The following is a 22,707-nucleotide window of genomic DNA, read 5'->3' as shown; positions in this document are numbered from 1 at the left end:
GGAAATGCCATAATAGGTAGGTATGGTGGCTCTTTTGAGGAAGGTATATGGTGGGTATATGGTACCGGCGAAGGTTGCGCGGCACTAGAGAGGCTAGCAATGGTGGAAGGGTGAGAGTGCATATAATCCATGGACTCAACATTAGTCATAAAGAACTCACAAACTTATTGCAAAAATTTATTAGTCATCAAAACAAAGTACTAGGCGCATGCTCCTAGGGGGATAGATTGATAGGAAAAGACCATTGCTCGTCCCCGACCGCCACTCATAAGGAAGACAACCAAAAAATACCTCATGCTCCAACTTCGTTACATAACGGTTCACCATACATGCATGCTACGAGAATCACAAACCTTAACACAAGTATTTCTCCAATTCACAATTACTCACTAGCATCACTCTTATATCACCATCACTATATATCAAAACAATCATAAGGAATCAAACTTCTCATAGTATTTAATGCACTTTATACGAAAGTTTTTATTATATCCCTCTTGGATGCCTATCATATTAGGACTAAATTCATAACCAAAGCAAATTACCATGCTGTTTAGAGACTCTCAAAATAATATAACTGAAGCATGAGAGTTCAATAGTTTCTACAAAATAAAGCCACCGTCGTGCTCTAAAAAGATATAAGTGAAGCCCTAGAGCAAAATTGCCTAGCTCAAAAGATATAAGTGAAGCACATAGAGTATTCTAATAAATCACGATTCATGCATGTCCCTCTCAAAAGGTGCGTACAACAAGGATGATTGTGGCAAACTAAAAAGTAAAGACTCATATCATACAAGACGCTCCAAGCAAAACAGATATCATGTGGTGAATTAAAATATAGCATCAAGTAAAGTTACCGATAGACGAAGATGAAAGAGGGGATGCCTTCTGGGGCATCCCCAAGCTTAGGCTCTTGGTTGTCCTTGAATATTACCTTGGGATGCCTTGGGCATCCCCAATCTTAGGCTCTTGCCACTCCTTATTCCATAGTCCATCAAATCCTTACCCAGAACTTGAAAACTTCACAACACAAAACTCAAAAGAAAATCTCATAAGCTCCGTTAGTACAAGAAAATAAATCACCACTTTTGGTAGTGGTGTGAAATCATTTTTTATATTGGTGTAATATCTACTATATTCCAACTTTTCCATGGTTCATACCCCCCATACTACCCATAGATTCATCAAAATAAGCAAACAACACACAGAAAACAGAATCTGTCAAAAACAGAACAGTCTGTAGTAATCTGGATATTTCGAATACTACTGTAACTCCAAACATTCTGAAAAATTTGGACAACAGAGGCAATTTGTATATCAATCTTGTGTAAAAAATTCAAAATTTTATCACGCTTCTGTGATTTTTAAAAATTCTGGGACTGGGCGCAAAAGTTTCTGTATTTTAGCAAGATCAAATCAACTATCACCGTAAGCCATCCTAAAGGTCTTACTTGGCACAAACACTAATTAAAACACAAAAACACATCTAACCAGAGGCTAGATGAATTATTTATTTCAAAACGGAAAATAAAAATATTGGGTTGTCTCGCAACAAGAGACTTTCTTTAAAGCCTTTTAGCTAGGCATTGATAATTTCGATGATGCTCACATGAAAGACAAGAATTGAAGCACAAAGAGAGCATCATATAGCATATGAAAAACACATCTAAGTCTAACATACTTCCTATGCATAGGTGTGACGCCCGGATAATTAAGCTACAGTAACTCTCTACTAAGGATGCCACGTCACCTCCATTACGGTTACTAATCTCGCGGTAGTTTGAAACCGATTCAAATCCAAATTCAAAATCAAACAAACAATAAAGGTTTTCCAATCTTGAATCTAAAATGTTCGGAGAGAGCCAAATAATGCATAAATAATAATGGTGGAGAAACCAACCTCTTTGAAAGTGTTTGATTGTCCTAAAGTAAATAAGATAGTAGCAAAACAATTAATTAAATGCTTTTTACAGTTAATAAATTCCTAAACTATTCTATTTAGTTGCCCAAACTTATGTGGCAGTAGTATAATTATTTAGACAAAATTAGGGACTACTTTTATATATTATAAAACTAAAATAATTAGGAACTAAAAGAAAACAAAAAAGAAAAATAAGAAAAGGGAAAAGACTAAAACAAAAGAAAAGGAGAAAAGCAAACCCCTCCTCTCACTGGGCTTCAGCCCAGATGGCCACCGAGCCAACCAGGCCGGCCCAGCTAGCGCCCCCATAACCCTAACCCCCGATCCCCACTACCCCCCACGATCCCCACCCACTCTCCCATCCTTCCACACCGCCGCCACCACACGCAACACATGCGCACACGCACAGGCATGCATCGTGCCTAGGGAGGGGCGCCCCTGCTCGATCCCCTCCTCCCGCACGGCCGCGCTCGACGCCGCGGCCTCGCCTCATCACCGACCCCGACCCCGTCGCCCCTCACCGGCGCCTCGACGCCGGAGCCACCCCGCCGGCCTGCTTCCTCTCCGCCGCTCGTCCCCGTCCTCCTCCTCAAGCCCCACTGCCCCGTACCCTACGCCCGCAGTGAGCTCCCTCCCTTCCCCTCTCTGTCCCGCGCGGCCGTCACCGCGTCCGGGCCGCACTCACCGTGCCCGGCCGCGTCCCGCAGCTCCACGCCGGCGCGCCGCCCGCGCCGTGCTCGCGGCCACCACGGCCCCGGCCGCGCCCGCTCTACCGCGCATCGCGACCCCTTCCCGCGCCCGCGTCGCCTGTCCCGTGACGCCATGCCCGCGGCCACCTCCGACGCTACGGCGCCTGCCCTGCCCATCCCCTTTTGCCCCGCCGTGGCCTCACCGCTGCCACGCCGGCGTTTCCCCCCTCGCCGTGGCCCAGTTCGGGCGCCCGCACCGGCACGCCCTGGTGCCCGTTAACGCGTGCCCGTGCCCGTTAAGGCCCATAGGGCCTATGACAGTGGGACCCCAACCCAGAACGACTTAAAAAAGAGATAAAAATAATAATAATGAATATAAATTTAATTAATTAATTAACTAAACTAATTAACTTAATTAATCCTGTTTAATTAACATAATTAATTAACTAACCAAACTAATCTGTTAATTAAACTAATTAATTTGGTTAATTAGTTAACAGAGTATGACATGCGGGACCCACACGTTAGTTTGACTAAGTCAACACTCTGTTGACTGCTGACGTTAGCTGATGTCATGATGACGTCAGCAAACACTATTCTGGATAATGTTGGATTAAAATAATTAAATAAATGCTAAAAAGTGATTTAAATCTTTTAAAATCAATATAAAATAAACCGTAGCTTAGATGAAAATACTTTGTACATGAAAGTTGCTCAGAACGACGAGACGAATCCGGATACGAAGCCCGCTCGTCCGCCACACATCCCTAGCATAGCAAACTCATAACTTTTCCCCTCCGATTCATCTATCCGAAAAAGCGAAACACCGGGAATACTTTCCTGGATGTTTTCCCCCTTCGCCGGTACCACCTCCTACCGTGTTAGGGCACACCTAGCACCGTGCATTGTCATGTCTTCCATCGCCATGCTTATGTTTGCATTATATTCATTGTTTCTTCCCCCTCTTCTCTCCGGTAGACTACGAGATCGACGTCGCTGCTGGTGCCCCGACCGACTACGCTGTTGACGACCCCTACTTGCCAGAGCAACCAGGCAAGCCCCCCCCCTGATCACCAGATATCGCCTATTCTTCTCTATACTGCATGCATTAGACTAGTGTAGCATGTTACTGCTTTCCGTTAATCCTATTATGATGCATGGCCTGTCATTGTTGCTACAGTTGTTACCCTTACCTGCAATCCTAAATGCTTAGTATAGGATGCTAGTATTCCATCAGTGGCCCTACACTCTTGTCCGTCTGCCATGCTATACTACTGGGTCGTGATCACTTCGGGAGGTGATCACGGGCATATGCTATATACTTTATACTGTTACATTACTTATGATACTGTTCGGAGATGGGGGCTGAAGGGGCAGGTGGCTCCATCCCGGTAGAGGTGGGCCTGGGTTCCCGACGGCCCCCGACTGTTACTTTGTGGCAGAGCGACAAGGCAGGTTGAGACCACCTAGGAGAGAGGTGGGCCTGGCCCTGGTCGGTGTTTGCGGTTACTTCATAATAACACGCTTAACGAGATATTGGTATTTGATCCGAGTCTGGCCACTGGCCTATACGCACTAACCAACTACGCGGGAACAGTTATGGGCACTCGGCGTCGTGGTATCAACCGAAGCCTTCGTGACGTCAGCGACTGAGCGGCGTGCGCCGGATTGGACTGGAACGCCTGCTAGGCTAGGTCTGCTTCCGGACGCCCTCGCAACATGCAGGTGTGCAATGGGCGATGGGCCCAGACCCCTGCGCCATAGGATTTAGACCGGCGTGCTGACCTCTCTGTTGTGCCTAGGTGGGGTTGCGACGTGTTGATCTTCCGAGGCCGGGCATGACCCAGGAAAGTGTGTCCGGCCAAATGGGATCAAGCGTGTTGGGTTATGTGGTGCACCCCTATAGGGAAGTTTATCTATTCGAATAGCCGTGTCCCACGGTAAAAGGACGACCCAGAGTTGTACCTTGACCTTATGACAACTAGAACCGGATACTTAATAAAACACACCCTTCCAAGTGCCAGATATAACCCAGTGATCGCTCTCTAACAGGGCGACGAGGAGGGGATCGCCGGGTAGGATTATGCTATACGATGCTACTTGGTGAACCTACCATCTACTCTCTTCTACATGCTGCAAGATGGAGGTGGTCTGAAGCGTAGTCTTCGACAGGATTAGCTATCCCCCTGTTATTCTAGCATTCTGCAGTTCAGTCCACCGATATGGCCCTTTACACATATACCCATGCATATGTAGTGTAACTCCTTGCTTGCGAGTACTTTGGATGAGTACTCACGGTTGCTTTTCTCCCTCTTTTCCCCCTTTCCCTTCTACCTGGTTGTCGCAACCAGATGCTGGAGCCCAGGAGCCAGACGCCACCATCGACGACGACTCCTACTACACCGGAGGTGCCTACTACTACGTGCAGCCCGCTGACGACGACCAGGAGTAGTTAGGAGGATCCCAGGCAGGAGGCCTGCGCCTCTTTCGATCTGTATCCCCGTTTGTGCTAGCCTTCTTAAGGCAAACTTGTTTAACTTATGTCTGTACTCAGATATTGTTGCTTCCGCTAACTTGTCTATGATCGAGCACTTGTATTCGAGCCCTCGAGGCCCCTGACTTGTATTATGATGCTTGTATGACTTATTTATGTTTTAGAGTTGTGTTGTGATATCTTCCCGTGAGTCCCTGATCTTGATTGTACACGTTTGCGTGCATGATTAGTGTACGATTGAATCGGGGCGTCACAAGTTGGTATCAGAGCTGACTGCCTGTAGGAATCCCCCTTCCACACTCCTTGGCCGAAGTCGAGTCTAGACATTACAAAAACTTTTTACTAACATGGCTGTGTGTCTTACGGGCCCACATCGCCATTTGGGTGGTATTAGGATCTTTTATTTCTCGGCCTATACTCTGGGACTCTGATCTCTCTTCTATTCGGGTTAAAATGAATTTACTAACTCTGACTCTAGGTTCTCGTAACTACTTCCTCCCGGAGAGCCCTTATCACAGATGATCGCTTGCTGCATCAGAAGATTCCGAAGATACTCTCTGATGTTCTCTCGAGACTCTGTGTCCGTCGCTTTTGCAATCCCCTACCACCGATACATCCCTATGGATAAATACTTACACATGTCCTTCTTACTTTCATTCCCAGCTGCTCTTGTTATTACAAGATGCATCGAATTATTCTTCGACTTTTAAGAATCTCTTGAGTTACTGCCTTGCAGTTCTTTGCCACCTGAATACCCCTACGGATAATTTCTCGCCCTTATCGAGTATCCGCTCATCCCCAGTTGTTCATGTGTTTCACAATTGTCTTCAAAATACTATTCGATCCTCCAAAATTCCTCAGTATCTTATTGCTCTGCAATACATGTTGCTTGCATTATGGATGCTTTCCATATGTCTGGCAATATTCGTTAGTATCCTTAGCCACCATCATTTTGATCCTATTGAATCAACATGAGTGCGAATGCACGCAATCGTCAGTTGATCCTTTTAAATTATCTTTCCGGCTCAGACGTAATTTTAAACATGAGATGGTTCTCGCCAAATCAAATTGCCATTGATTGTATACCTAAGCCTATTCAACTTATCCATCTTTGATCAGACCATTTGCTTCTGATATCCCGATTTGGAAAACATAATTCCTTTGCATTTGATCGAATTAGTCGGTTGTTTCTATAATTTGATCTCCTTGCATTGTATCTTCCTCTGATTGAGTACCGATGCTCACATCAAATCCCTTGAGGACCACCGGATCCTTTATTGGATTTTATCCGACGATGTCCTTCATATTCAATAACTTTGTGAGTCCTTTCTCGGATACATAATGCCTTTGGTAAATTGTATCTACTTTTGTCAACCATGCTCTACTTTTGGGCTTGTGTTATTTACTCCTAAAGTTCATGGTATATGTTCTAAGAAGCCCCGATGGGTTGAACCAATGCCTTTCCTAATCTGTGTGAACCCGAAAGATTTCACGGGTCATACTCCTTTGGTAATTCACCAGGTAGTTCTTCACCTTCACTTAATTTTAACAGAGCAGTGAGTGAAAGGTTATGCATTGAAGAAGTGGGAGTCGACCTTGAACTTTGTGTTCATGCCCATGGACACGATGTAGATCTTATCATGGAAGCTTCTCTTAAATAATTATTCCTTTGGTACAAGTTCATCTTATATCTGAGATCTAGTCTTTTGCAATCATGGTTCCGGCCATATTGATATTATTTGATTCCTTTTCTCGGGCAAGTTAAAGTACTTGTCTTCTGCAGATCAATACATCTCCGCAACCTCTATTTTGATCTTCCTTCGAGTATTACCCTCCGGTATATCAAGAATATCAAAGAACTGTGTCGCTTCCTATGAGTCTACATCTAGTATTGCTTCTCACCGATTTCAGATTCCCCCCAGGTTTTGAGTTATTAGTCACTCGAGAACACCGATAAGTGAATCGATTCTGCACGCCGATTCAATAACTCCAAGTAATTTTTGTTGCTTACAAGTTTAATAATCCTTCAAGTCATTCCCTAGCCTGATCGGCTATATCATTATTGTGCCAAATTTTAACTGTGCTACCTGGTCCTTATTCCCGGAGCACAACTTTCGACGATGAGCTAAGCTTACGTCGATCTTCCTCGTCATATCATTTCGCCTTGAATAGCTAGCTTACTTTTGAGTTTGTGTCGTACCCAGGGTTCCAATAACCTTTCGCTTCATCATTCCTTTGACTTGATGTCATCGCCGATCGATTACATCTTCATGGAATCTCTCGACAAATGTGTCGTGATCATCATGAGCATTCCGAGTCCTTCCGGAATATCAATTGAATTCATGATGAGAGAGACCATCCTTTCCCTCGATGATTTGTGTTATCATCGGCCACTTTACTGCCTTCCTTCCAACACAAACTTGTTCGTGTTTGGTGTTATACCTTGAGTTCCTTGCTATCCAGCAATTGTTCTTCTTTACCTTGGAACATTAACATCTCTTTTTTCCTCAATGTTGTGAGAATTTCACCACCTCTTAAGAAATCTTGGTATGGTGATACTTCTCACCATCACCATTCCTTCTTGGGTCCTCGTGTTGATTCCAACCGGGGTACCAACAAGTGAGCGGTGCTGTTTGGATCCTGCCCTTCTAGCAACCCTATTGCTATGAAGTTAATGGTCGGCCGTTCATTCTTAGACTATTGATTATTGAATCACCATTCCGACGTTGGTCGTGCAACCCAGCCCATATTTCGGGTGCACCTTTCAACCAATGTTTAATTGTGTATGTTTTCCTCGAGCATACATCATTATACCATTTGTTCTGACAAATGTTATCTCCTTGTTCACATAGTTGTGGAAATCCATCTTTTGTTAATCTCGATGAATTGTCGCTGATTCCATCAGCCACCTCCTCATCCTCTCGTTGGTTTACTGATGAACTCTTGTTTCGGAACTCGCTTCCATAGTTCATTTCCCGAGAATCTTACAATGTCATCTCGTCAAATTGTGCCACACCTTTTCTTCTCAGGCATCCTAAGTCTGAGGTATCGTGACACCAATCAGATCTGAATCTCGGTCAGATGTGATGGTTGGAACATGTTTCCAAGAGTTATAATGTTGGTCTTTATATGACCCGGTAAGGTTATGTCATGCATAGCACACCTGGCCAGAGGACCTATTGTTATGGCTTCCTTTTCGGCAAGGTTATCCATTCTTCCATGAGGAAATTGTCAGACTTATTCTACAAGTTGTTCCTGATGGATCCTTCCTGTATCCAAAGTCTGACCTTTGCTTGAAGACCATGTCAATGCTATCTCGAACCATGTCTGTGGTAATCCGATTTTCAATAAGAGCATTTGAAGCACAATGCTAAATTTTCTTTATCATTTATCCTAACACCGTTGTATGGGTAATATCATGAGATTCCTTCCCCCTTACCTAAATGGGTTTCTACTTTCTATCCTGTCATGGATATCTTGCTCCGCTTGTCCTTGGGAAGCATATACCCTCGAAATATGTGTGTATACACATTTTCCTTTCCATTGTTCTGATTAATCTGATAATCGTATTTTCCTTTCCATTGTTCTGATTAATCTGATAATCGTATTTTCCTTTCTATTGTTTTGTTTAACCTTTCTGGTAATCTGACTTAAGCAGTGATAATTCCCTGCTTAGTTAAGAACCTTGTGGTACCACGCTGTTAGTAAGACCCTGTTACTATTGTTGATGACATTCCGGTAACCGCCGATGGACGAGAACTTTGCCTATTGGTCCGCCTCGTTCAACGAGCAGGAAAATGGTTCTCTTCGTCCCTCGCCCTTGGTATTGATGTTGTTGTCGACATAACTGGTAGGCTATCCTCTGACATGCCTTGCTATCATGACCGTGCAAGAGGTCAGCGCCCTTCCTACTTTTAACCCACATGGTGGGCCCATAACCAACAGTTCCACAGGATCAAAACCTGACTCTCCTGTACACCCTGTTGTCAAAGTTATTCCTCACGCTTGGCTTTGTATGCAGATCATGAGCCACATTCCTAGAGATCATCAATTCTGGTATCTGACACAATATGTAATCCGTTGCTCTAAACCCCTTTCACGCCCTATTTCAGGCATCGAACGATTGCCTGCCTGCTCGAAACTTCCCATGATACCTCCTTACTTTGCTCTCGATATTTTCTTAAGTTTCAATTCGAGAGTTACTTTCCGCCACCTTCCCCGATTTATCGACCCGATAGTCAACCTTGCCGAGGTTCGTTCTCCCGGAATACCCACCCTTTATTCTTTCGTAAGTAAGATAGAGTTCCCAAAGGAAGGATGCCGACTTCATCACGATGACCTGAAGCAGAGGAATGAAGACATCAACGTAATGGATTGACCTCTTCGAGAAAAGCAAACAAGATCGAGAAGATTCGTTAGAATTTCGTAACCAGATCTTTCCCCGTTACTCCACCCCCTAAAATCTCGGGACGAGATTTCTTGTAGTGGAGGAGAATTGTGATGCCCGGATAATTAAGCTACAGAAACTCTCTACTAATGATGCCATGTCACCTCCATTACGGTTACTAATCTCGCGGTAGTTCGAAACCGATTCAAATCCAAATTCAAAATCAAACAAACAATAAAGGTTTTCCAATCTTGAATCTAAAATGTTCAGAGAGAGCCGAATAATGCATAAATAATAATGGTGGAGAAACCAACCTCTTTGAAAGTGTTTGATTGTCCTAAAGTAAATAAGATAGTAGCAAAACAATTAATTAAATGCTTTTTACAGTTAATAAATTCCTAAACTATTCTATTTAGTTGCCCAAACTTATGTGGCAGTAGTATAATTATTTAGACAAAATTAGGGACTACTTTTATAGATTATAAAACTAAAATAATTAGGAACTAAAAGAAAACAGAAAAGAAAAATAAGAAAAGGGAAAAGACTAAAACAAAAGAAAAGGAGAAAAGCAAACCCCCCTCTCACTGGGCTTCGGCCCAGATGGCCACCGGGCCAACTAGGCCGGCCCAGCTAGCACCCCCATAACCCCCAAACCCTAACCCCCGATCCCCACTACCCCGCACGATCCCCACCCGCTCTCCCGTCCTCCCACACCGCCGCCACCACACACAACACACGCGCACACGCACACGCACGCATCGTGCCTGGGGAGGGGCGTCCCTGCTCGATCCCCTTCTCCCGCACGGCCGCGCTCGACGCAAGTCGCCGCGCCGCTAAGGCCACCGCCAGCCGGGCTCAGCGCCGCCCCTCAGGGACTCCTCTACGCCCCCTCCTCTCCCTCGCGCGGCGCCCGCCTGACGCCGCGGCCTCGCCTCATCACCGGCCCCGACCCCGTCGCACCTCGCCGGCGCCTCGACGCCGGAGCCACCCCGCCGGCCTGCTTCCTCTCCGCCGCTCGTCCCCGTCCTCCTCCTCAAGCCCCACTGCCCCGTACCCTACGCCCGCAGTGAGCTCCCTCCCTTCCCCTCTCTGTCCCGCGCGGCCGTCACCGCGTCCGGGCCGCACTCACCGTGCCCGGCTGCGTCCCGCAGCTCCATGCCGGCGCGCCGCCCGCGCCGTGCTCGCGGCCACCACAGCCCCGGTCGCGCCCGCTCGACCGCGCACGCGACAGCGCATCGCGACCCCTTCCCGCGCCCGCGTCGCCTGACCCGGGACGCCACGCCCGCGGCCACCTCCGACGCTCCAGCGCCTACCCTGCTCATCCCCTTTTGCCCCGTCGTGGCCTCGCCGCTGCCACGCCGGCGTTTCCCCCCTCGCCGTGGCCCAGTTCGGGCGCCCGCACCGGCACGCCCTGGTGCCCGTTAACGCGTGCCCGTGCCCGTTAAGGCCCATAGGGCCTATGACAGTGGGACCCCACCCCCAGAACGACTTACAAAAAAGAGATAAAAAAATAATAATGAATATAAATTTAATTAATTAATTAACTATACTAATTAACTTAATTAATCTTGTTTAATTAACATAATTAATTAACTAACCAAACTAATCTGTTAATTAAACTAATTAATTTGGTTAATTAGTTAACAGAGTATGACATGCGGGACCCACATGTCAGTTTGACTAAGTCAACACCCATGGGCACTCGGCGTCGTGGTATCAACCGAAGCCTTCGTGACGTCAGCGACTGAGCGGCGCGCGCCGGATTGGACTGGAACACCTGCTAGGCTAGGTCTGCTTCCGGCCGCCCTCGCAACGTGCAGGTGTGCAATGGGCGATGGGCCCAGACCCTTGCGCCATAGGATTTAGACCGGCGTGCTGACATCTCTGTTGTGCCTAGGTGGGGCTGCGACGTGTTGCTCTTCCGAGGCCGGGCATGACCCAGGAAAGTGTGTCCGGCCAAATGGGATCAAGTGTGTTGGGTTATGTGGTGCACCCCTGCAGGGAAGTTTATCTATTCGAATAGCCGTGTCCCTCGGTAAAAGGACGACCCGGAGTTGTACCTTGACCTTATGACAACTAGAACCGGATACTTAATAAAACACACCCTTCCAAGTGCCAGATATAACCCGGTGATCGCTCTCTAACAGGGCGACGAGGAGGGGATCGCCGGGTAGGATTATGCTATACGTTGCTACTTGGTGAACTTACCATCTACTCTCTTCTACATGCTGCAAGATGGAGGTGATCTGAAGCGTAGTCTTCGACAGGATTAGCTATCCCCCTGTTATTCTGGCATTCTGCAGTTCAGTCCACCGATATGGCCCTTTACACATATACCCATGCATATGTAGTGTAACTCCTTGCTTGTGAGTACTTTGGATGAGTATTCACGGTTGCTTTTCTCCCTCTTTTCCCCCTTTCCCTTCTACCTGGTTGTCGCAACCAGATGCTGGAGCCCAGGAGCCAGACGCCACCGTCGATGACGACTCCTACTACACCGGTGGTGCCTACTACTACGTGCAGCCCGCTGACGACGACCAGGAGTAGTTAGGAGGATCCCAGGCAGGAGGCCTGTGCCTCTTTCGGTCTGTATCCCCGTTTGTGCTAGCCTTCTTAAGGCAAACTTGTTTAACTTATGTCTGTACTCAGATATTGTTGCTTCCGCTGACTCGTCTATGATCGAGCACTTGTATTTGAGCCCTCGAGGCCCCTGGCTTGTATTATGATGCTTGTATGACTTATTTATGTTTTAGAGTTGTGTTGTGATATCTTCCCGTGAGTCCCTGATCTTGATCGTACACGTTGCGTGCATGATTAGTGTACGATTGAATCGGGGGCGTCACAATAGGCATCTTATAGGCAAACAAATTATCATAGCAAGCAAAAACTAGCATATGCAAGGAAGAGGAAAGAAACAATAGCAATCTCAATATAACAAGAGGTAATTTAGCAAAATAAAAATTTCTACAACCATATGTCCCTCTCTCATAATAATTACATGCGGGATCACATTCAAATTCGACAATATATCTATCATATAAACTATTTTCAACATGAACCACATGCATGCAAAGTTGACACTCTTCCAAAATAGTGGGATTATCATTAACTAAAGTCATGACCTTTCCAAACCCACTATTATCAAAAATTTCATAAGATTCAATATTCTCCAAATATGTGGGATCTAAACTTGACACTCTTCCAAACCCACTTTCATTATGACCAATCTCATATTCACCATGGGGTTTAAATAAATTTTCAAGATCGTAAGAAGAATCGTCCCAATCATGATCATTGCAACAAGTAGTAGACATAGCAAAATTAGCATCCCCAAGCTTAGGGTTTTGCATATCATTAACATAATTGACATTAATAGAATTTATAATAACATCATTGCAATCATGCTTTTCATTCAAAGATCTAACGTGAATCACTTCATAAAGTACTTCATCACAATTTTCAGATTCACGGATTTCAAGTAAAACTACATAAAGATAATCTAGTGCACTCAACTCACTAGCAATTGGTTCGTCATAATTGGATCTCTTAAAAAGATTAGCAAGTGGATGAAGATCCATAAACCTTTGGTTCTCTGATTTTCAATAAATACGCAATTATTCCAACCAAACAAGCAAACGAGCCAAGGAAGACATAAAGGCGAACGAAAAGATGAACGGAAGAAGGGCGAAAGAAAAGGCAAATCTTTTCGAAAATCGTTTTAGAAGTAGGGGAGAAGAAAACGAGAGGCAAATGGCGAATAATGTAATGCAAGAGATGAGAGTTTATGATGGGTACTTGGTATGTCTTGACTTGGCGTAGATCTCCCCGGCAACGGCGCCAGAAATTCTTCCTGCTACTTCTTGAGCTTGCATTGGTTTTTCCCTTGAAGAGGAAAGCGTCATGCAACAAAGTAGAGATAAGTATTTCCCTCAGTTAGAGAACCAAGGTATCAATCCAGTAGGATACAACGCACAAATCACCAATACCTGCACAAACAATCAAACACTTGCACCCAACGCGATAAAGGGTTTTCAATCCCTTCACAGTCACTTGCAAAAGTCAGATCTAGTAGAGGTAGATAAAACTAAACAAAAGATAAAATAAATATTTTGGGGGTTTTTGGTTTATAGATCGGAAAGTAAAAGATTGCAAAATACTAGATCGGAAACTTATATGATGGAATAGGCCCGGGGCCATAGGTTTCACTAGAGGCTTCTCTCAAGATAGCAAATAATACGGTAGGTGAACAAACTACTGTCGAGCAATTGATAGAAAAGCGCAAAGTTATGACGATATCTAAGGCAATGATTATGAAATGTAGGCATCACGTCCGTGTTAAGTAGACCGACTCCTACCTGCATCTACCACTATTACTCCACACATCGACGGACTCCTTCCTGCATCTAGAGTATTAAGTTCATGAAGAACAGAGTAACGCTTTAAGTAAGATGACATGATGTAGAGGAATAAACTCAAGCAATATGATGTAAACCCCATCGTTTTATCCTCGATGGCAACAATACAATACGTGCCTCGCTACCCCTACTGTCACTGGGTGAAGACACCGCAAGATTAAACCCAAAGCTAAGCACTTCTCCCATTGCAAGAAAAACCAATCTAGTTGGCCAAACTAAACCGATAGTTCGAAGAGAATTACAAAGATATCAAATCATGCGTAAAATATTTCGGAGAAGATTCAAATAATATTCATAGATAAGCTGATCATAAATCCACAATTCATCGGATATCGACAAACACACCGCAAAAGAAGATTACATCGGATAGATCTCCAAGAACATCGATGAGAACATGGTATTGACAATCAAAGAGAGAGAAGAAGCCATCTAGCTACTAGATATGGACCCGTAGGTCTGTGATAAACTACTCACGCCTCATCAGAAGGGCAATAGAGTTGATGTAGAAGCCCTTCGTGATCGAATCCCCCTCCGGCGGGATGCCGGAAAAGGCCCCAAGATGGGATCTCACGGGAACAGAAGGTTGCGGCTGTGGAAAAGTGGTTTCGTGGATACTGCTGGTGGTTTGGGAATATATGTGAATATATAGGAGGAAGGTCTAGGTCAGGGGGTCACCGAGGGGCCCACAAGGTAGGGGCGCGCCCTACCCCCCTGGGCGCGCCTTCCACCCTTGTGGCCGCCTCGTGGCTCTTCTGACTTGCAATCCAAGTCTCCTGGGTGTCTTCTAGTCCAAGAAAAAACATCGCGAAGGTTTTATTCCGTTTGGTATTCCTTTTCTGCGAAGCTCAAAAACAAGGAAAAAAAGAAACTGGCACTAGGCTCTAGGTTAATAAGTTAGTCCCAGAAATAATATAATATAGCATATTAGTGCATATAAAACATCCAAAACAGATAATATAATAGTATGAAACAATCAAAAGTTATAGATACGTTGGAAACGTATCAGTGACCCAAACTTGTGACGAACTATGCGGGCATCGCGCTTGACCCTTCTGATGAACTTGCTAGACGTTGAGACATAGGGGTGTGGAAATTGACCATACCATTGGCCGGAGTAGCTGTTTTAGACGAATTTCCCCCAAGAGCTCGCTCTGTACTTGATTGTCCTCGCCGTGGCCATCGAGCCCGTGGATCGTGGCGCACGCGGCCGGATCGGGGCGATCCGCGGCCAGGGATCCACCGATTGGCACCGCCGCTGATGTGGGCAGCGCTTCTTGCATCCCCACGGCGGTCTCCTGGAGTTTGGAGAGGCGGGCTTCGAAATCCGGCTTCCACGCCGTGAGCTCCTCCACTTGCGTCGTGTTGCTGTCGATCTAGGCCTTGATCCCCTTGATGTCGGCGCGCGTGTTGTGGCTGGCCAGAGTCTCCGTGAGCTTGTCGAGGTAGGCCTTGAGCGCCAGATCCATGGTGGAGAGGTGGACACGCACACTCGTTTGCTGCCGGATCTCCAGCGTGGTGGAAGGGAAGTGAGAGGCGACTGATACCACATGTTAGGTACCAACTACTATTCTTTCATAGATCGATGGAGGAATTAAATATGGTTGCTATTATAGGAGAGCTTGAGAAAGAAGAAGTATAGAGGGGAACAGATACATGCTACAACTGCTGCCGATTCATTCTGTTCCAAGCCAGGATTTTGTTGTTGTTGAGGTTTAATCCAAGCCAGGATGATCTGCTTGCCCTCACCCGTCTCGGCCTCAAACATGTAGGATACCCATTGGGGGCCCGTGAACTTGTGGTTGGGCCTTCCCTCGGGTTGTGGCCTGTTGGGTTTGACCCTCGTCCCCTCCCGTGCTTCTGCAGGCCTGTTGGTGATGTCATTGGTAATACTGCATCATTCCGTACATTACTGCAGAGGATCTCTCAGCCCGAAGTAGACACGGCGAGTACCATTTTGCCGACACGGCGTAAATAGTGTGTAGACAAAAACAGAGGATCAACATAGACCCGGATGATAAATAGACGTATACACCGAGAGCTAATGAACTGACACTGACAGGCTAACAGACAACTCGTCCTCAATTTGACTCCAACCAGATCGTTCCAGAACACAACGAACGCTGGCTTTATTTCCGGCGTGTCAATGCTAACAAGAGGCCGGCGAAAACTAATCGTGCACATCGATCAAATCGTATCATGCTTTACAACAATATATCGCACGGATGCAGTTCACGCTATGCCGCGGCGCGTGCATATACTTCTCACAGAGCGGTGCTGGCCCTGGCCTCCTGGCCCTTGGCGGCCTGCTTGTCGCCGCAGTTGTCGACGGCGGCGTAGAGGCGGTAGGGCGAGGCGTCGGTGGCGAGCCACTGCTCGACGGTGAAGAGCTGCTGCGCGCATCCCATGTGGGGCCCCGTGGCCGTGACCTCGACGTAGTTGCAGTACCAGCCGTGGTGCGCGCCGGCGCCGTCGGAGGTGACGTTCGCCCAGCACGGCGCGCGCTCCATGCAGGGCCCGCGGCCGCTGAAGATGTCGAGGTTGCCGCGCTCGTAGTAGTCGTGGCCGGCGCCCATCATCCCGCCCCATTGCTCCAGGTCGGCGATCCGGACGCCCGTGCCGTCCGAGCCCAGCAGCGTCACGCCGATCGCCGAGTCCGTCCCGCCCTTCCAGATCGAGCCCGTCCGCACGTACACCGTGTACACGCACTGCTGCTCCGGGTCCGATAACAGGCTGCCGCGGCCGCCGGCGCCCGCGACCGCGATCGCTCTCTCCGACGACGCGTACGCCTGATTGACCAAGCCACGCACGGACGGACGCGATACATGGCGTGAGAAATGATACGGAGATTCAACAAGTAGAAGGGGTAGACTTGTAGTAGAGCTTACCGCGGCAAAAAGGGCGGCGAGGAGAAGGTAGGAGAGCTTCATGGCCGGCGACTTTCGATCCGGAAGTGAGCGATTGGCAACGATAAGGCGTGGCGCTATAAAGAAGATCGAGAGAGGACCCACTGGACAGTGACACTTTTGGGGAAGTAGCTGGGGTAGATGATTTTTTTGTTTTGTGGCAGGAGAATCCAATGTGGCATATTCTCCGAGCTTATATACATTTGTAATTGTAACTTATAGAAGTGTCTGAGAAAACATGTACAGCTCTGACAAGATCCGAGACCTGCACGATACACTGCTACGGCCACGTGAATCACGAAGCGGCCGAGACAGATTCGGATCCGATCTGGGCAGCTTCGCAAGTTATACGTACACGTACATCGAGTTTTTTTCTTTTTGAGAAATACGTACATCGAGTGATGCTCGCTGTATGGGCGTAAGAGGGATGGAGCTGGGCTGGAGTGGTGGCAACTGGCAAGCCAGGCGTCGAGAAATTTAGATGATTTTTTTTACTTGGCTGGACCAAGTCAATATTGTTTTATCTGGAAAGACACGTTTGAGGAGAAGGTTTTCAATGGCTGATGTGTGGATCATATACGTGTTTTAGAGTAGTTGGCCAGGACGGTGACACTGCCAGTTGTCACCATGTCACACGACGAAGAAGTGTCGGCTGGCAGTGCATTCATTAGGCAGCTACGCGGAGTAAACGAAGACAGCACCCAGTAGGTGTCTATGGTTCATGGACGTATAAGGCTAACGAAGACAGCACCCAGTAGGTGTCTATGGTTCATGGACGTATAAGGCTGGTCATAGTGTCATACTATAATACTAGTGTATGATACTATATCTATAGTGCATAGTATCATAGATGGTTTCATTTATTGCCATGCATGACACATAGTAGCATAACATCTATCTATCTATTACATAATTAAAACAAGAGTCAAATGAGTCATCTCGTTTACCCACATATGCTAATATTATTACCTAATATTATTACCACCGTCAGATCAAAATAATGATGGCTGAGATTTAAAAGATTTTGCGTAACATTTTAATATGTACGTGTGAATATATTGAACTATCACGTCTACTCCTCAAAAGAAAAAACTATCACGTCTATAAGCATATGCACAGGTGGGAAGCACGGAGCCGTGTGTATTCGGCTCAAAAGAAAACGTCTGTATTGCTTTAGGAAATAAAAGAGCCATAATCTATCACATGTGTACATGCAAATATTAATGTGTGATACAAAACAATACAACACGTCACGTCAAGTAGTACAACAAGTCTTCTAGCAAATCTGTCCGAGACAACCACGAACAGATCCAAATAATAGCTTTCTTTCTCAATGATGGGTCAACAAATAAGGATACCCAAACATATAAGGATACGTAAGTACAACTCACGTGCTGACAATCCAAAACCGGACAGATGCATGCAAGACAAATGTAAGATCAGGACTAGCCACATCAACCAATATAAACAAGACCAGTCGTCCACATAAAACACACGCCTAAGAAATCAGCCAAAAACAAGAAATTGAAGGGGGCCAGTGGGACGAAATCATGCCTGAGTCTTGACACCACAAAGAAAAACGAAGCTGATACGATGATGCAATGGGGGACTTGCCGCTCAACTCGCCACCAACAAAGCCAGTGGGCCGAAATCGATGCCTGAGTCTTGACACCACCAAGAAAAAATGAAGCTGGTACGATGATGCAATGGGAGACTCGCCGCTCAACTCGACACCGACAAATATCGAAGTTAGCAAGAACTGCCACTCCACAAGTACCACATCCAACTGCTTCATGTGGCACGGAAACTCAAAGTCAGACGATGCCCAATGTCTTCTCACCTGAATCGTCAAGTTCGACAATTATTAGCCGACCACAAATAGCACACGCCTAAGAATCTGTCAAAAACAGGAAAATCAAAGTGAGCCAGTGGGTAGACACAATGAGCAAATTGATGCCTGAGTCTTGACACCACAAAGAAAAACAAAGTTAGCTGGTAATAGGAAGCAACGGGCGACTTGACGCTCAACTCGACACCGACAAATATTGAAGTCAACAAGAACTGACACTCCACGACTACCACATCCAACAGCTTCACATAACATGTAACTTAAAGTTGGACGAAGCCACACCCAATGTCTTCTCACCTGAATCATCAAGTTTGGTAATTATTATATACTAAATTCACTTATTTTTTACAGTCTTCACTTGTACTTCATGAATTGAAAACTTATTTTTGTATTATTTGTAGGCAAAACATTGTGCCACACAAGAAATTGAGCGACTTAACCACAAAGTGACAAAACGGGAACATTTAAGTGAAAGTAATACGGATATGGGATAAATCCTACAATTGATGAGCTTATTAGCCTAGATATGATCTTAATGGATGAACGTATGTTCTTTATATTTTAAACTGGAAATTATTCTAGCATTTCTAAAAACAATTACTAAGTCTCATACACACTTTCAGATCAAAGATCGATGAGCAATATACTTATCCATTTAGCAATTTTACGGTTGAGGAATCCACAAAATATCGTCCTTTTATTACTTCGAGCTATCTACCAAGAACCTGACTTAATATAAGAACAGGCACAGGAAGATATACGATGCTCATGTATGTTTATAATTTTAATTGAGACTTTCAACTACACTCCAACGCTCGGGTATTTTTATATTTGTAATTAAGACTTCAAACTAATTATTTTTCTGACCATTATACATCTGTCTTTAACTTGCCGAGTCATTGGATGGGAAATCTGATGCTCCAAAGTTAATACCATAATTATGTAAAATTAACATTTGTGCCTAATGATCGACTTGAGATGCTGTACTTATACAATAAAGCTGAGGAGGTAAAGGTGCTTTTATTCATTTTTCCAAAAATTAATAATTAGGTACCATGTTTATAAGTTCCAAACCGATTCGGCACATATGTTACACATGATTTGATGGATGATGAAGAGGACGCCTTGCTAAAACATAATACAAAGAAGCTGCAGTTAAAAGGGTGATTGATTTTTTATTCACATACACACTTCCAGATTTTTAGAAACATGTCTAATTTCCAAATATATATTTATTTTGCAGTCACGGAATAATAAAGTTTCACCTAACAAAATGTCATGTGAACTGGTGCCTGCGAAAGAGGAACCACATGATAGCAATGGGGCTACAGTAAACAAAGATGGGCACCGCGACCAACTGTTATCATCATGTGAACTACAAAGTGACAAAAAGAGGAGACTGAGATCTATTGTACTATCAAATGATTCAAGAGGAAGAATGAAATGTGGCAAGTACAACAGAAAGAAAGGGAAAAGATGTCCGCAAGAACAGGAAATCTGCTGGAGCAAAAGTAAAAAAAAGGCTGGAAGACCAAGAGTACAAAAGTCAGATGTTGTCGCTTTTTTTGCAAAAGAGAAGGCCATTGTTCACTGCGAAAAAGGAAAATCCATGTTATTGACATCATAAGGAGGAAGACAAGTGCTCGGCTGAATGATATAGTAGGTGAAACAAAGCCTTGCAGAACAAGGAAGTTATCCAGAAAATTAGTGGATTGGTTATCAACAAAATACTAAGGTAGACTATATATGTATTTACAAAGATATGATAAGAGTACTTGACAACGACCATGATAACTGGATAAGGACACCTATTAGATTATAGTGGTATGAATGTCCGCAATATTAGAAGCAGCTCATATTGCAATATCTTGAAAGAAATGCTCTTTTGTCAGTTTATTGTTCTGGACAATAAAACTTCTATAGCTCATACAACTTTTCAGTTAAATAAAACCATGAATAGATGTTCGATATCATAAGCACCACCTTCAACCATTCTATGTGGATTAATACATATGAACCAAATTACAGTTAACAAATTAAAGCCTTTTTGCTAGGACATAGTAACACAACAAATACAAAATAAAACACTTTATAGTGTCATGGAGGAACTATAAGATGTAATCTGCATTAGTAAATATGAATATCATTAGTACTTACATTTAGTACGAGTCCGACAGCACGACAAATGAGCAGGGTAACAACTCAGTAAGTCAGTAGCACGTTTTCGTTCTGCAAATCCACGAAGCGGCGCCCCATCCTCCGTGAGATCCACCACCGTCTCCTCCGCGCCACCAACCTTCAGCACCTCTGCCATGGCCGCTAGACGAGGTCGAGCAGCACAGCCGGCGCTTTCTGCCTGGCCCTCACCGTAGCCGTGTTGCCAGTGTCGACGAGGTAAGTGAGGATCCGCACCCGTAGAGACTGCATCAAACGCGTGCACGCACTCATCCGGACACCTAAGCCACCACCCAAGGAAGAGAAATTCAAAAGAAAATAAGTGGCAACTAGATTCAGGATAGCATGCGGATCGATTACTTGATGCCAGCAGCGACATCTTTCAATCGCTCGCAGCAAATCGGAAGAAATGGCGCATGTGGATGAGAGGAGCCTGGTGGGGGATCTAACGAGATGGGAGGATAGTGCGTTGTATTTTTTCAAGGGAAATGGGTTGTTTTTCTTGGAAAAAGGTGTGTAGTGGATAGACTATTGGGCCTACATCAAAACCGATGAGCGTACATATGATGCACTACATGCACACTTGGTTTCAGTTTTTATATATCCACAAAAACTTGGTTACCTAAAAAACTAAAAAAATATTGGTTACAGTTTTATCCAAAAACAGACTTGGTTACAGTTTTTTTGGTATATAATTTATATAAGTTGCATGTAATTGCTTTGGATGTGTTCAAATTTTTTTTTACAACAATAGTCTATCCACTACACACCTTTTTCCAAGAAAAACAACCCATTTTTTATATAAAGAACATTGCCTGAAAACCTCAATAGCAATCTTTTTTGCGGGTACCTCAATAGAAAATTTAAAGAAATAATTTTTATAATGCAGATGAATAATATATATTTTTTATATATGAAAATTACAACAAATAAAGAAATTTGCACATTTATTCTCTATAAAATTCTAGCCGCGCAAATGCGCGGGTGCACCTGCTAGTTTATTATGTTATGGTATCTACCTATGTTACTATGACCCCCTCTCTCTTCTTTAATTTTCTGCCACGTAAGCATGTTTACGAGTCCCAAGTACATGATACTAGTTATGTTACCCCCACTATGGCCAGCCTAATAAGTTCACCGATGAGATTCATCGGTTTTATTATCGCGGGGCCTGATAATGAAATGTACTACCTCTTTAAATTAATATAAAAACTTCTATATCACTAAAATACTGATTTAAAAAGTCTTATGTTTCTTTAAAAAGGGGTAGTCGCCAGTATCTTTGCCTATCACTATTTCTCCTCCGATGGCCTTGAGGCGTCTCGATCAATCGGTGTATCCGCCACAGGACACACCTCCTTCTCTCAACCATCAGAACAAGAAGATTTTAGCACTAACCCTCCTGCGGCTTTCTTTCCAACCGAAGTACCGCTTTTCTTTGCACTACTTTCGAACCGTATCAGGAACAAGAGCTTATGCGTTGCTTTCTTTTCGCAGTACCCGCCCCAGGGGTCATCTATGCGTATGTACTCTTTCCTCTTTCTCAAGAAAGGCTCGCAGGCCACTGAGAGGCAATTTAAGGCACAGAAGACATGGACATGCATATTATGGGCCGTTGATATGTGCTACGATTCGCAAAAATGTTTATGAATATCATATATTCTTCTCGTATAGCCCCTAGCAAATATTCGTAATATGTTTATAACTTGAAAGCGATATATTAGGTCGTGTGGGCCCCATGAAATGGATACAAATATATTTATAAACAGTGGATGCATGAAGTGGAACAATTAATGTTTTTCTTCTTGTGGCAAGCGGTTTGTTCTACTAGTCGGTTGTTCTTGTTCAAGGACTCCTGTCCTCGAGCATCAATT

General features: G+C 44.8%; 1 protein-coding gene and 1 long non-coding RNA gene across 2 annotated transcripts; both read right to left on the bottom strand.

The window, feature by feature from the left end:
* Nucleotides 1–15,885: 15,885 nt before the first annotated feature.
* LOC123053499 (PLAT domain-containing protein 3) lies at nucleotides 15,886–16,994 on the bottom strand. Its single transcript, XM_044476970.1, has 2 exons — nucleotides 16,792–16,994; nucleotides 15,886–16,692 (listed from the first exon to the last, which is right to left on the bottom strand). Exons 1-2 carry the CDS (start codon nucleotides 16,831–16,833, stop codon nucleotides 16,168–16,170), a joined length of 567 nt encoding a protein of 188 aa, XP_044332905.1. The 5' UTR covers nucleotides 16,834–16,994; the 3' UTR covers nucleotides 15,886–16,167.
* A 1,249-nt stretch (nucleotides 16,995–18,243) lies between these two features.
* LOC123053498 (uncharacterized) lies at nucleotides 18,244–21,388 on the bottom strand. Its single transcript, XR_006425630.1, has 2 exons — nucleotides 20,816–21,388; nucleotides 18,244–20,248 (listed from the first exon to the last, which is right to left on the bottom strand). It is a non-coding gene; the product is annotated as an uncharacterized lncRNA (long non-coding RNA).
* Between the last annotated feature and the right edge of the window lie 1,319 nt (nucleotides 21,389–22,707).

Source organism: Triticum aestivum, chromosome 2D (assembly GCF_018294505.1).
Source record: "Triticum aestivum cultivar Chinese Spring chromosome 2D, IWGSC CS RefSeq v2.1, whole genome shotgun sequence".
NCBI classification, from domain to species: Eukaryota; Viridiplantae; Streptophyta; class Magnoliopsida; order Poales; family Poaceae; genus Triticum; species Triticum aestivum.
The sequence above is the reverse complement of the archived record's forward strand: the minus strand, read 5'-3'. Positions and strand labels throughout refer to the sequence as shown.